Source organism: Psittacula echo (genome assembly GCF_963264785.1).
Source record: "Psittacula echo genome assembly, chromosome: 5".
NCBI classification, from domain to species: Eukaryota; Metazoa; Chordata; class Aves; order Psittaciformes; family Psittacidae; genus Psittacula; species Psittacula echo.
In genome coordinates, this window is record NC_137739.1 from 4,987,860 (window position 1) to 5,003,760 (window position 15,901).

The following is a 15,901-nucleotide window of genomic DNA, read 5'->3' on the forward strand; positions in this document are numbered from 1 at the left end:
GGCTCGGCTCGGCACGGCTCGGCACGGCTCGGCACGGCTCGGCACGGCACGGCTCGGCACGGCACGGCACGGCTCGGCACGGCACGGCTCGGCACGGCTCGGCTCGGCACGGCTCGGCACGGCTCGGCACGGCTCGGCTCGGCACGGCTCGGCACGGCACGGCTCGGCACGGCTCGGCACGGCTCGGCACGGCACGGCTCGGCACGGCTCGGCTCGGCACGGCTCGGCTCGGCACGGCACGGCTCGGCACGGCTCGGCACGGCTCGGCTCGGCACGGCACGGCTCGGCACGGCTCGGCTCGGCACGGCTATGCCCGGTTCGGTCCTGCTCGGGTGTGTGTGCAGAGGGGTTGCAAAGCTTGAGCCGTTCCAGCGTGTGCGGGACGTGTGTGAACAGGAGGGACTGGGGGAGTGCACATCGGGCGCGGACACGCGGGGTGCGGGTGCTGTGTGCGGGATGTGTGATTAGGAAGGTGCGTGCAGGCAAGTGCTTGCAAGGGGAGTCTACACAGTGTGTGAGGGGGTCTGTAGACGTGCGTGCGCGCCGGGGGTGTAAGGACGGGGAGGTCTGTCGGGGTCTGCATGCAGGATTGTGCGTGTGCGCTCCTTTTCAGGGGCTGTACGACGGGGGCTGTGCTTGTGCAGCGCCGTGTGAGTGCGGACACGGGTGCGTGCCGCGGGGTGTAGGGGCCGTGCGGTGGCAGCCGCTCGGTGAATGCGGGTGCGGGCGGTGCCAGCGGCCCCTGCGCTGCCGCGCACGGCAGAGCTGCCCGCGGGAGGAGCCCGGCCGGGCGCTGCCCATCCTCCGTCCGGTAAGTGCTGCCGCGCCGCGGGACCGGGGAAGAACGGAGGGACCGGGGCACCGAGGGGGGACAACTGCGGGTCTGGGGGCTGCCCGGGAGCGGGGCACGCAACTTTGCCGGGCGGGAGGGGAGTCGCGGCGGGCCGGGGATGCTCTCTCGCGGTGCAGCGGGGACCGTGTCCACCTTCCTCTCCCTCCCGCCGGAGGCACTGTCATCTCCGCAGTTGCACGGAGCCCCGGGCCGGTGCCCGCTGCCCAGCTCGCCCCCCCCGGCGCTCACGGCCGCCTCTCAACTAAGTTGCCGAGAAGCCATTTCAGAGCTGGTCCCTTCCCCGAAGAGGGAGAGCACAGCCCGAACACAGGTCTCACCCTCTCTTTCTGCACCGTCTTTTGCAGGCGCGGCTGATCCCGGCTAAACATGCCCGGAGCGCCCAGGGCAGCGCGGCAGGCTCGGCCCCTTTAGCCCAGGGTGCCCGGGGGGGCTAAGCCATGAATTCCTCCCTCTCAGCCCCCGGGATCCCCCCCGGCCCTCTGCAGCTCTGGCAGGAGGAGAACCAGACCCAAGGTGGGCTCTGGAATGGGAGCCAGGAGCTGGGCTGGGAAGAGCTGGAGAAGATGCTCTTCCTCTTTGTGAAGGAGCCTGTCACCATCAGCCTCACAGCGATGTACCTGGTGTCATTTGTGGTGGGCTTTGTGGGCAACATCATGTCCATCAGGGTACTCACTCGGAAGCGCCGGAGTCGGGTGTCCAGCCTGAGTGCCACCCGCAGCCTCCTCATCAACCTGGCAGTGTGCGACCTCATGGTGGTGTGTGTCTGCATGCCCATCACCGTGGGCAACCTCATCTACAAAGCTTGGGTGTACGGGGACTTCCTTTGCCGGGCAGTGCCCTTCATCCAGGCTGTTTCTGTCTCCGCCAGCGTCCTCAGCCTGACCGTCATCAGCGTGAACCGGTACTACAGTGTGCATAATCCACTCAACGCACGGTCTTTCTTCACCCAGAAAAGGATCCTCAGCACCATCCTGGTGGTGTGGCTGCTGTCCTCAGGGATATGCATGCCTCTCATCTTCATGACCAAACGGGATGAGATTGGGGTGGTGGAGGGCTTGCCTCTGGTGTTTTCCATCTGCAGGGAGATTTGGCCTCAGGAGAGGCTCAAGCAAGCCTACAACTTTCTGCTCTTCTGTGCCCTCTATTGCCTGCCAGTCCTGTTCAACATGGTCATCTGCTTCCTCACGGTGCGCAAGCTGTGGAGCCGCAGCAGCCAGCTGAAGGAGAGCACTGCCCTGAACCGATCTCTGCCAGCCTCCAGGCTGAAGATACGGAAGAAGGTAGCGCAGATGGTGGTGGCCCTGGTCCTGCTGTTTGCAATCTCCTGGCTGCCTGTCTACCTGATGGACATCTGGATTGATTTCAACATCCCCAAATCCCTGCAGGATGTGACTCCTTCTCCTTGGATCCTGCAGCTCAGACCTTTTGCCCAGTGGCTTGGCCTCACCAACTCCAGCCTCAACCCCATATGCTATTGCTTTGTTGGGAACCTCTACAGGTCAGCCAAGGAAATGAAGAGCAAATACCATCAAAGAATGGTCTCTTTCTTTAATTTCTCTCTGTCTGAAGGGACAACCCATTCCTCAGTCCCAGAGCTGCTTTCTTACCAGAGTTCAATGGACCCTGCAAAGAAAGGACCCTCTGCCACCCCTGCCATGGGCAGAAGATGTCAGGGAGGTCGTGGCCATAAGAACAAGTGTGGACACTCGAACTCCTGCCAGCATCCACCTCCAAACACTGTCTCCAGTGAGAACACTTCTTTGTAATTCACCCTCCCCTGCATTTAATGACTCTTTCGAGGACTTTCTGAAGCAGATACTTTAATGATGGGAAAAAAAACCTTTCTTCTAATCACTCCCACCACCAGTTCAAAAACTGAGACAGGGAAAGAAGCAAATAATGAGAGAAAAGGGTGACATATTTTAACTCAGATCAAATTTTAAGACAAAAGCTTTTTACTGGGGACAACTGGATGTGGAGGCTGTTGCCCGGTCAACAGTCACATAATTACATAGATCAACTTCCCAACGAGTGAGCTGTCCCTGCAGCTCCATTTCTGGATGCAGAGATGATGCTTGGATACAGCAATGATTTGACTGCTTGCTGCTGCTCGCCCTGTGCCGGTAAAGAGCAGCAGTAAGAGGCACTCTGAGCTCCAAACCCATCAGTTGTAGTTGCAAGCAGTGAAGAAATGCTAGAGACAGCATCATAACAAAGTAACAGTAGAGGAGAATTTCACACACTTTGCCACTTGAGATTTCATTGCCTGATTGTTTCAGTCCTCCATGCAAACAAATTCTCCCGATGTGAAGAGACACAGCCAGAAGCACTAAAGCAGCCATCACCACTCTGCACTTGGGAATTCAAAAGGGATAATGTGGCCTCAGAGGTGATGTAGGAAATGCAATAGGAAAATGTTTTTTTGGGCATCATCTCTCTTTCTCCCAGCTATGTTTCTGCAGGTGGAGTGGAAAGAGCTGGGCATCTATTAACATCATTTGCACTTGAAAACCGTGTTCAGGCGTGTCTGTACCAAAGTCAATGGCATGTGGAAATAAAAATAGAAAGTGGTTTATAGCTAATAAAATCAGAGTCAACTAATGCAATGCTATTTGTCTGGGAAGGAGAGAATCAAAGTGCTTGCTTTTCCTGAAGATCAGAAATAGGTTAAAACCTATTTCTTCCATCATCTCCTTTAGAGGAGACTTTGATAAATGAATGGTATACTTTTATTACCCTAACGTCAAAAAGCCCCACTAAAGCTTGAGAATCCTATTGCACCGAGCACTGGATCTGTATTTATAAAGGAAAGAAGCCTTTCTCCCAAATATCTAAGTGAAAACACATCAGACCTGAACAGGTGGGAGAAAAAAGGAATACAACAAAGACCCTAAAGGCTGGAATGAAACTAAGGCTCAGCCCCTTCCCTGTGCCTGCCTGATGCTCAGTGTCACAGAAGAGCCCATGCCCTGGTTACTTATATACCAGCACCCAGCACAGCCAGGCACTTCTCTTAGCAAGTCCCAGAACCAATGCAGCAGCATTCCTGGGATAGGATTTTGCATTTAATGGAATTCAGGCTTTTGATGATTAGGACTCCTTTTTGTAATTGCTGAACAAGGGAATTGTGTTCTGGCAAATCTAAGTTTCAGATAATATTCTCCTGCCTCCTGGGGAGCCTTTTGCTTACAAAAAACCCAGCACCAAAACACAGCCGTTCAGCCCAACAGGATTCCCACCTTTGTAATGATGGCTCAGTAACATTTTAACAATGATCTTCCTGGAGAACAAAAAAATCCCTTCTTAACAGAGCCCTGCACTATTTGTGTTCTCTTTTTGTGTGAACGAGAATGAAATTCCAACTCCTTGGTTTTACTTTGGGTGAGAAATAGCTTTTATGTGTGCTGTTTGATGAGAACATCTGCATTTTTGTGGATGATATGTGAGCGTACCTACTGCCAGAGCTTTTAGCTGTGGAGAAAAGCCTGTGAATACTTTATTTCCTCTTTCAAGGCATATTTTTAGGGCTGGCAAAATGTGCCAGGGTGAGGAGCATTAAAAGCTCTCTCCAAATACCGACTGCCTCCAGGTCCTGTAAAGAGATGTCCTCCATCCTCAGATCAGATGTGACACGATACTGACACTTCCCTACCCCTGTATTTAATCCTGCCCTGAATAACCCGAAATGGATGGATGGTGGAGATGCCAGGCCAGCTCTATCCCATGTAGTGGCCCAGCTCTGAAAATGGCCAGGATCAAATGATGCAATCAAAGGCGCAAGACATCCACATCTTCAAGCATCCCAGAGGAGATGCTTTTCTTCTCTCAGCTCATGAACTGATGCCTGATGCCCTGAGAGTCTCCGTACCCTCCATGGAGGCAGAAATACCCAGGACTGGGTGTTCTCCTGAACGTGCCTGTGCCTTCCCCTCCTGCTGCAGATGCCCAGGCCTTTCTCCAGCCCCACAACGTTCCTGACCACTAAGATGCACGGTGGCAAGGGCCACTTCCACTGGGCAAGCTCGTCTCCTCTTCACACTTTTCAATGTATTTTCCAGTTTCATTCAGTGTTCCTATTTTCCTATAATAAAGACAAATTGTTCATTTTAACTCCTCTTTGCCTCCTTGTGTCTTCCTCCTATCCCCTATGCTCCACTGTTTCTATAGTGAAATCCCTCCTGCCTCTCATTGTTATCACTCTTTGCCTGTGAATTCCCCTCACTAACAACTCATTCATGTCTTCTCTCCTCTGATGAACACCCCCTTCCTGCCCTGCTGATTTGAATGGCTCCTTTTGTGCTGCAGACACCTGTTTCCTACGGAAAAGGGTGCCAGGTAGGAATGAATTTCGGTCACTATCCCCCAAGGGTAAATGAGAAGCAGTGACGTCAATGTGAAAGCCACTCAGCATCCCGTGTGCCACGCAGGCTCTGGCAGTGATTTTATTAACCTGAACAGGTCTGTGTAATGCAGCAGCGTCTGGCTGACTCACACTGGCTCCAAGTGAGGTGAAACCTTAACATTTGGGGAAATGGCTTTTTCCCCCTCTTATCTGATGAAAGATCTCTTCATTTTGTGCTGGGAAGACATCTGAGAGTCCTCCAGGCCACACAAGCTCCTTGTTTCGGATGGCAGGCACTTTGATGGGCAGTCATAGAATCATAGAATGGTTAGGGTTGGAAAAGACTTTAAGACCATCCGGTTCCAACCACCTACAATAGGCAAGAACACCTCCCACTAGACCAGGTTGCTCAAGGCCCTGTCCAACCTTGCCTTCAAGGGACTCCTGTCCCCTCAAGGAATCAAGAGCAGGTAGAGCTCTACATGGTGAACAGTTTCCTCAAAGGAGCTCAAGGCGAATGTCTCACACTCTATGTGTGGTTGAGGAAATCTGTTTCTCTCCAAATGCACTCAGGCAGGCTGGAAATGCGAATTTTACCTGTCTCAAGGACAAAGCTTTCCCACAGCAATGCTGTTAATGCATCCCAGTTCCACTCCTTTCCTCACGGGTCTTTCTTCTCCGCTTTGCTATTGGAATCAATACAGGCATTTCACCAGATTATCCAAATAGGACGTTTAAAACAGCTTTACTTAGAATCATTTAGGTTGGAAAAGACCTTTGAGATCATTGAGTCCAACTGTAAGCCTGACATTGCCAAGTCCACCACTAAACTGTGTCCTTAAGTGCCACATCTACACATCTTTTACATACCTCCAGGGACGGTGATTCAACTGCTTCCGTGGGCAGCCAGTGCAATTCTTGACAAGCCTTTGCTGTGGTAAGGACTTACAGATAATTGCTGTTAGGTAATTCTCTCTGGAATATTCCATATTCTGTCCTTGTACTCTCAGTATTATCTCAAAGATGCTACAGGTTTATTTTCTGCCTGTGAACCACTGGAGAGATGAATTAAAGAGATAATCTTTCTTATGAGGTATTATAGAGGTACATATAATCACAACTGGTGCGTGGCCCTCACACAGAGAATAAAGAATCGCTGTTTCTTATAATAAAATAAACAGGGGAAGCCAGTGAAATGATTAGACAGCATGTGTAGGGCAAGGCAGCACCTTTTCTCATAGGATGGCAACCACTGAGCTCACAGACAGAGGAAGTGGTAAGGGCTGAAAGCAATGAAAAGGGTTTGAGAGGAGACAGCAGAAAGGGCTATCAGGGGCTACTAAAGACAATGATGCAACTTCTGGTTTAGAGGGCATCGGGTATATAACCTGTAACTTCCACTCTTGCTCCTTCCCAGGACACGTGCTAACAGCCACCATTGGGAGCAGGATGCTGGGCTGAGCATCATTTGGTCTTCTATGCTACCATCATTCTTAGATCCCTATGCAAAACAAAAAAACCCTATCCACATTAACCTGAGTCCTGTTTTAAAGAGTAGGGGGAAAGCAGAGGGTGATTTCAGACCTGGCATCATTTGATCAAGAGTAAAACTGCAGGACACAGTCAGCTGGAGGTAGGAAGTACGAATGCTGACACAGCACAGGCTGAGAAATGCTCACTCAGTTACTTGCAGAGCAAGAGTTGAATCCCTGCGGGTGGTGCGTGGTGCCCACACAACAGAAATAACACATCCATTCCTCTTCTAATATTCATCAGCCCTCTCGGTGGGTCAGCACCCTCACTGCAACAACCCTGAGCATTGCGGAAAGGAGAATGTCCTCCCAAGGGAAACTCCTGCCTGTTGGTATTTTACCTATTATATACTTATCAATGCTAGGATGGAAGCTGGCTGGTGAGTTACCTGCAACACCAGCTGCACTCCCCATAGTTCCCATGTCTCCTCCCGCACTCCCACCACCACAGCACATCCCATACACAAACACCTGAGCTCTCCTGACTTCAAGTATCTAAAAGAACTGGGAGAACGCATGAGTTTCCTGGATTCCCAGGGCATTGTGATACCCTTGTTGTAAAGAACTAGGGAACTTTCCAGGAAAAATCCTTGCAGCTCAGTTTACCTTTGTGATTATCTTTAGTATGAAAGTAAACCACTGGCGGCTGCTAGAAGAACAAATACAAGAGCAGGTACTACGAAGAGATTGCTGGAGCCCTCTGGGAAAGAGTCAGCCTCCAGGAAAGCACTGCTCACCTGGCCCATATGGGGATCATATAAAACGTTCCCAGACTTTCTAGGTATGAATGACCACTAGTTAGGACAGCCCCAGGGGCACAGGAGTTGCAGTAGTTGCTTGCTTTGCCTGCTGAACACCTTTAGGCAAAGTCCTAAGACTCAGAACTGATACAATGCAGCTGTAAAGCCAACGCAGTCTCATGCGACTGCCCATCTCCACCCCTACTTTCTACATTACCTCACTAAAGGTTGTGAGGAAGTCATAGAATTTAATTCTTTCATTAACATTTTATTCAAATAGCATTTTTAAGTATTTCACGCAGCACTTGCAGAGAGCATTTTCCCAAGTGAGGAATCTGTAACAGAGTCTTCCTGTTTGGTGTCTCTTGCTGATTGCAAGAAACCCCATGAACAAATCAGTGCCTGGAGCGCACTGGTAAAGAGCTGTCTCAAGGCTCCAGAGCAGGGGGCACTGATTACCTTGTGATTATCCTCACACTGCATGGGGAAGTCTCATGGATCTGCAATGAGACCTTTGATTTTTAATGTTTCCTATGCCCAGCCTTTTCCTTCTTACCTCATTGCACCCTAAAACAGCTCAGCTGGTTTATGCTGTGAATTGGGGGGGGTGGTGGTGTGTGTTTATCTGAGGCGATTTTCCTTCTGCAAATACATATAGAATATTCCTGCACCTGAAACACCTAGGAATTAACAGCTTGTCCCCTTACGCCTTATCCATGTCTCTGTGAGATTTTGTGATGACAGACGGGTACTGTGGAGCACAAAATGCTGTGTGCACTATAGGAAAACATCGGCAAACTTTAATCATTCCTTAACCCTTTTAATTAATTCCTCAGCACTCAGCCAAGCTCTCTGGGTCCAGCTTTTGTAGAGAAGCAAGCAGTCACACTGCTGATGGGTTGGCTTTTTGTGTCCCATCTGCGTGGCAGCCTGCCCCTGCCAGGGGTGGCTGTTGGTGCCTGGCCAAGCTGAGGCTCTCAGCTCCGCACTCCAAACCAAGGACCACATCCTCAAGCAAAGCCACTGGGGAGGATTCCCAAGCTGGCTCCTGTGCTCCATGAAACAGGCTTAGCCACAGCCTGGGGATGTGCTGTACTTGGATGGTGCAGGCTCAGGAGATTGAACTATTCTTATATCTAATCACTGTTGTGAAGCTGAGCTCTCAAAGAGCGGCTGCAAAACCTGCCCACCAAGAGACACCCCAGCATCTCCAGGTTGCTGCAGGGGCATGCTGCTACCCAGGTGCCACATAGCCTTTGCCTTGCCTCATTTTCCACTTAACATGTTTTCAGTCAACCCCTGCTTTCCTCTCCTCAGCCATTCACCACAAGAACGGAGCTGCTGAATTAAAGAGCTGTATGAATGAGCCTCTAGGCTGATGTACCCTGTTATGTAGCGCTCACAAGTCATGAGCTGCTATTTCTCGGTGTGAGGAAGGAAAACGTGGCAAAACGTTCAGGAAATAAGCTAGAAAATACAAAGGGGAATGAAAGAAAATTCAGGCAGTGAAGTAAAACCATCTTAAGGCAATTACCATGGAAGAAATAGAGCTGCCAAGGGTATTAAAGGTCTCACACACCTGCTAATCTCTTCTGATAAAGGTCTGACCGGCTAAACTAATAACACTATTAAATCTGCAGTAAATCATTGCCAGAGGCATCCTAAGGATCTCACCAAGCCACGTGTCTGGAGGAAGGCCATTTCCAGCATGAATGTGCACAACCAGTAGTAGGTAAGTGGTACCTGTACCTGACATAGTGTAATTGCTGGGTGGCTGTGACTCGGTAACCTCCCTAATTGCCTCCCTGAGAACTGAACCTGGATTTCCCATCCAGCACTTTCCCATCTGCTTTTTCAGACTGTTCTTCTGGGCTCCGGGTAGCACAGTTAAAAATAAGAAGTTCCTGTACAGCCTCACAGTACAGATCAGGATTTGGAGTGCGCTGACTCACGAAGTCCCCACAAAGGCTGGGATGCGCTTCAAAAGCTAACGATATAACATGGCTCCTGGCAGAAATGCATCAGGAAAAGGATATACAATGGCAAAAGTACCAGAAGTCTTCCTCCTCCTCCCAGAGAAGTGGTCACAACACCAAGCCTCAGAGTTCAAAGGCTGGATGACACTTTTAATTGTATGATTTAGCTTTAGATAGTCCTGCAAAGGAGCAAGGAGCTAGGCTTGATGAGCCTTATGGGTCCCTTCCAACTTAAGATGCTCTATGATTTGATATAAATCCTCATGGAAGGGGCGAAGCTGCAGTCCACTCCTCTGAGAGTGAGAGGAGAAACATGCTGGGGTGGGACGAGCAGCCCCATAAGGTTCATGTATGTGGCGACCCCGGTACATCAGAGAGGAGATGCAGAAGCGCATCCATGCAGCAACATGGAAGGATGATCAAGACTTTGTGCTAAACCTTGTTTGATGCCATCACTCCAGCGTGGTTCCCACAGCGGTGGGGCTGCTGCCTCCTCCGTGGCAGGGGAGCGTTGCACAGGTTATCTGCTGCCTGAAAACACGCAGATCCTCCTCCTCTTTCATCCTCTCTTCACCAGTGTTGACTTCGGCAGAGTTTCGTCTGATTTATACTTGCAGGAGATGAGAGCAAAGCCCACAGTGAAAGAAATACTGTCAAGGTGAAGCTGCTGTCACATCAGCTGCTGTAATTCTATCGGCTTAATGGATCTACTCCCAATTTACGAGTCAGAGCTGGATCTGGCACCGGAGGCTGAGCACAAAGGTGTCATTTTTACATAGTCAATAATAAAATACCACATTTGATCTTTCCAAGAGGTTTGAACTGCAACATATTCCCTTCCATCCCTGCAGAAAGGTGAAATTCCCATTATATTTTTCCCAGACTACCTACAAGTCTCAAGGCTGGATATTTTTCAGCCATCTGCTTGTTCCACATGGACCCTCAGGGGCCAAAATGGGCAATTGGATCCTCCAGGGAGTAATCCAGCAATTTGCTATGAGGGATATTAAGCCCCTTCCTGTGGCTGCCTTTTGCTGGGAACAGCATCCTGATGATGTGCAGCCTCTTGCAGTGAAAATTAAGACAATAAAGAATAAATAGGCTTCTATCTATATAGGTTTTTCTTGTATACTTCAGAAATAAAGAACACTTACCTATAAGTATACTTCCCAACCAATAGTGGTGTAAGCGTATCAAGTTCAAAACACCCTGGTCCCTCCAAAAACCAGTGAATAGCTGCGTGACTGCAGGCTGTGAATGGAAATTCATGGCTTAACCAATATCATGTCACACAGGACTGACTGTGGGAGAGGGAAATGGATCTGCACATCCCAGAAGAAAAGCACATCTACAGCACCCACATGTCCACATCTGCAAGCGCAGGGCAGGAATACTGAGTATGGTGGGACAGTCTCTGCTCTCAAGGGAAATAAAATCCTCTTCTTGACCTCACCTCCCTAATTCCCTATTCTGAAGTCCAGGCAGGACAGCCCAGAGGCCAGAAACTGCCAAAATTGTCATGGAAACAGCAGAGCAGGATGCCAGAACTGGGAGCCAGAGCTCCTAGAAAGAGGAAAACCTTTCCCCACTCTTTTGCTCCAGCAAGCAAAAAGTGAAGCTTGGGAAAAAGGGGGCAGCGATGGATGCAAGGGTCCAGGGAGCAGCTCCCCTTCCTCTATGCCCAAGGAATGCCAGGAGAGACACTGCCAGGACATGGGGAAAGCTCCTTGCTCCAGGTTTAGTACAATGCACAGGACAGCAAGACCTTAGATTTCTTATCTGCAGACTTGACGTTGTCAAACAAAGCACTAACCCAGCCAGGCAACCAGAGGCATTCTTCACTCCCTTGTAGCACAGAAGCATGGCCTATAACCTACAGACTTCTCTCCTATTGGCTATTGGAAGCGGATGGAGGAAATCCTCAGGGCATGGCACTTTCTGACGCAGGTCCATATCCTGCCCTGTGGCAGCAGAGATGTGCTGTGCTGGTGAGAAGGACTCAAAACGAGTGAGAAAGAGAAAAGTAGCGTTTCATTTCTCCTGATGAGCCCGAGCATGTTTGGTCAAACTGCCTTTGCCCATGGGAAACGTTTTGATAGATCCTTGTTGGGGCTTTTTTCCCAAGTCCTTTCTGAACTGTGAGAAAAGTTAAGATCTTCATGTATTTCCACCCCCCCCCCCCCATTCCTTGCATGCTGTGCTGGAAAAGAGAAATCTCCAAATAAAGGGATGAAATGATGGAGTGTAAGCCTGAACAAGGAGCTGGACACATACAGAGCTGCAAACAGCTTGGATTGGGAAACAGCAAAAAAAAGAACATAAATAAAGTAACCTTAGGTAAGCACACATCTGTACCTCCCATGCTGGGAGGAGCTGCTTCAAGAACCAGATAACCAAGATGGGGACTACATGAGTTTGTCTTATCCTATGCCTCTCCTTTTAGTACATGATGGCCTGCCATCCACTCTGGAGAAGAGAAAACTGGCTTTGGCAGTCCCTGCTATCCTTTCCATGGTTCTCTCAAATGGAAAATGCCAAGTGACTCTCCCCATGCCTCCCTATGTACCATTGCAAGATCTGGGACTTGACTTCCTTCAGTCCTACCATCCCCAAAGAGATGTTGGGAGCCTGGTCCTGCAGGTTCCACATCCCACAGCTTTGGTCCAGGAAAGGACGGGCTGCAGCCATACAGACTCCACTGCAAGGACTCAAAGGAAACGCTCTGCATGCATTTGAAAGTGTGGTTAATTTGTCCTTTCCTTGCTCCTATTTTTATTGCGAGTCATTTAAATTATACAAATGAGGTTTTCTCTTGTCTCGTCCCCAGAGAGTCAATACATTAAACAAAACATTAAAGCATACTCATAATCACGGAAACTCTCTCATATATATTTATAATCTTGGAATTATAATGCAGAAGCGGTTTCTATGCCCTTATCTCTTCTCACTGCTTCTATATCCAAAACATACGGCACACAAAAGATAAACACATTGAAAGCACCCAACCATTAACGCATCTGCCATCCAGCAACAAATGCAAAGAACAAATTTACAAGGAAAAGCCAGTGAAGAAGACAAACACAATTATGGTGATGTGTCTCCATCGCTGTCTGATCATTAAGGATGATGATGAGAGAATTAAGTGTCATTCCAAAGGTTCTGGCTACTTGGGGGCTGTTTCCAACAGGAGAAGCACTTAGCAGAGAAAAGGAGCAAGGTGGAAAATGCACAGTGACCCAGGGCAAAGAGGCTGGTTTGTGACCTGTGTGTAGTGCAAGGAGCCCCCAGGAATACTGGGGGGTCAATCGATAAAGAAGGCAGGAGTTAGCCACTATTTTCAATGGTTGCACCCAAAATACTTCCCATTTTCAAAGAGAAAGAAGACACCAAGAGCAGCCCTCAGCCATACTGCAGGAAAGGTGGGTAGGAAAGGATGAAGGCACTCAGGGCTTCTGAGCATCAGCAGATAGAGCAGCCACTACCCACTCCGGACCTTCCATCACTCTCAAGCTCTTGAAGATGTGCTTCTTGCACAGTTTGGTGCTGCTTTCAAAGCCTAAGCTTTGCTTAGTCTATTTTGCTGCTTTCGTAGTCTAAGCTTTGGTCTTGCTCTGGCAAGGCACTAGTGTCAGGATGCCTTCCCAAGAGCCATGAGATGGTAGCAGTCCCTAGCAGCTGTGGAGCCACAGAGCAATCATCAAAGCGATGGAAAATATCCTCTGCCGCACCTGAGTCTCACTCCCTTCTCCTACTCCCCTTGCCTTTCTATTTTTCCTGGGCAGAGATTGCTGCAGCCTCATCTCAGGGCGGGAAGAGTCAAACTTCGTGTATCTAACTGAGGAGCCAGCCTCTTCCTTGTGCTCCAAGCACCAAAACGCAAGACAAGAACCCTTCAGCACGCACCGTTTAGCTGGGGTATCTTTGTACCCCATGAACACTGTACAGCTTTCCCTCTAAGATCTTTGGATTTGAAGGCAGGAGCTGCTCTGCAGCACACTGGCTCAATAATCTGACTGATTATGAAGCCCTCAGTCTCCAGTTTCTTTTGACCAATGCTTTGTGCTGCCAAAGCACCTCTTAGTTGTTGGCCAACTGTCTGCTTGATTTGTGAGTACCTTCAACCTGCTCACAAATTCAATCAACCATCCTTGTGGGAACTACTCCCACAATCACACAGAATTCAAGGGAGACGTTACAAGGAATGGGCAGTCATGAAAAGCTGACCTTCAGCATCAATAACTAATGTTGCCAAAGCAGACTCCATAGATGCAAGATGCATTGATGCCAAGTGCACCTCGAGTGTGTATTAGCAATAAGTTACTGTAGGTACCTCTCAGTTTCTTCTATCAAAAAGCAATCACCCTCCTCCCTTCCCCATGGCAACCAGGGTTTAGTAATCACCTCATCACCTCTTCCAAATTGAGGTTGAAATACATGTTCCCAAAGACTGAAAGCTGCAGTCTTTATTAAACCCTCAAATATTTGTTACTTGCACAGACAAAGCATCTTCCAGTCTTCATGTGGACAAATGTTCCCTTCTCTGGTTTGAAGTATGGTGGGATGGGAAGGGCAGAGGAGGTAAATATTTAAACAACCTGCTAGAGGAAAGCCGTGCTTTGAGACCCAGAAAACCAAAGGCTCCGCAGGTGAAACTTCCAACAGAAAGAAAGTAAATAAAGGATAAGGAGTGAAGGATTGCATTTTGGCCGCAGGGAAGCCTTCTCTCATGTCTTTGTTTCTGGCTTTCACAGGCAAGCTGACAGCCTGAGTTATCAAAGCATGTGTGCAACACAGAAGGTATTCTCATTCTGGGGCTAATGCAGCAGAAGCCAGATCTAAGCCAGAAATGGAGGTCACCATTTGTTTATTCACTCTCAGCTCTGGCAATGAGCTACCGCAACTTTCATCCTGGCCAGGGATAAAACCAAGGATGGGTCTCTCAGCACTTGCAAATACGCTGCCAAGGAGCCTGAAAATGGAGAGCTCAGCTCCAGACATGATGGAAGATGCCGAGCACACATGTGCAACATCTCTTCTCCAGAACCCCTTACTTCACAGGGTTTCTCCAACAGTAGATTCTGGCCTGATACAACATCTGAGCACTGAATTTTACTCAAAACCATGAAAATTCGGGCAAATTGTATAAATTGAGAAATTAATTCATTTGTGGTTGGTTTTTCCCCTAAATATTTGTGCTGTAAAAATGATGCTAATTAGACAGCATGAGGAAAATAGGGGAAAATTAAAGGTATAAATGCCTTCGGGGTATTATTCAAGACCTGGGGGAAAAAACTCTTTATAGAGGGGGAAGGAAGGAATCCTGCTGGCTCGTAAAGACATGTGCAGTCCTTGAAGCGACCATAAAAACCCTCCGATAAGAAACCGCTCGAACACACGCGTTACCTGGTGGCACCATCTACTGGGTGTCAAGAGAAACAACTGAGGAATGGAGGAATCGGAGCCAGCCGTTGCATCCAGCAGACACAAGTGATGCAGGACAGGATGTTCTCGCTGCAGTGCGGGCCTGTCGACGTGCAGGATGCACAAAAGCATCTGCAAAATCCAGCTGTTGGCTCCATCCCGGTCTTCCCTGCCATGGTGCAAACGGGTGAGAGACCCTCTTGCTTTCTGTAGGCTTCAAAGAAAATAGCAAAGTAAGATACATGTATTCCCTTTCTGATGAGAACACATGAACCACATGTTAGTTCTTTACCAGGAAACACTATGGGCACATTTCTGCTCCTACATCCAAGAAATGTAAGCCTAAGAGAACACCCAACAGAAATGTGAAGCAGCTTTTGAGCTAGCTCTCTTTCAATCCACACAGCAGAAAGAGCATGGAGCAAATTCAGAAGCAGGGTTTATATTAAAGCTACAGTATACACAATGTCTTCATAAAAGCCTCCCTGCTGGACTGGCCCTCAGCTGATGTGTTTGGCTTCCAACCTGCCTAATCCTTGTGCTCTTTGGTGACTCCAGGCCTTATTTTTGGCATGAGCAAAAGCTCCCAGCCCCTCTGCCATGTCATGGAGGTGGCTTCCCATGCTCTTGCTGCCCCACATCCCCAGGGTCAGCATGGATTTCCAACCAAAGTCCTCCTCCCAAGCCCTGATCTCCATTCTCCAGGTTATAGCATTCACCTCTGCTCTCTTTAAAGGCAGCTCCCTTCAGGAGCAAACCCCATGGTATTCTTATAAGGAATGCACATCCTTAATCTTTTCCTTCCAGGTTTTATAGACTATACGAAGATTTCCCAGAGACTCACACCTTGCTCCTAGAGAATCATGTACTGTGCTACACACTGAGTAAGATGAAGTTATAAGCAATTGCAACAAGATGCTGGCAGTTTGGTGTTGTCCTTTGTTAAATTGCTTAACACTAATCCAAGTTGTTCGCAAGATTGCTTTCCAGTACATGCCTGGAATATTCGATATGGGAATTTAATCTCCACCATCACA

The 15,901-nt window shown here is 48.9% G+C and overlaps 1 protein-coding gene across 1 annotated transcript; it reads left to right on the top strand.

Annotated features, from left to right (window-relative positions):
- Window positions 1–1,290: 1,290 nt before the first annotated feature.
- On the top strand, window positions 1,291–2,619 carry LOC308220929 (galanin receptor type 1-like; the record flags this gene model as incomplete). The annotated part of the gene is made up of 1 exon (XM_080617566.1): window positions 1,291–2,619. The coding sequence occupies one exon, from the start codon at window positions 1,291–1,293 to the stop codon at window positions 2,617–2,619; it is 1,329 nt and encodes a 442-aa protein (XP_080473692.1).
- Between the last annotated feature and the right edge of the window lie 13,282 nt (window positions 2,620–15,901).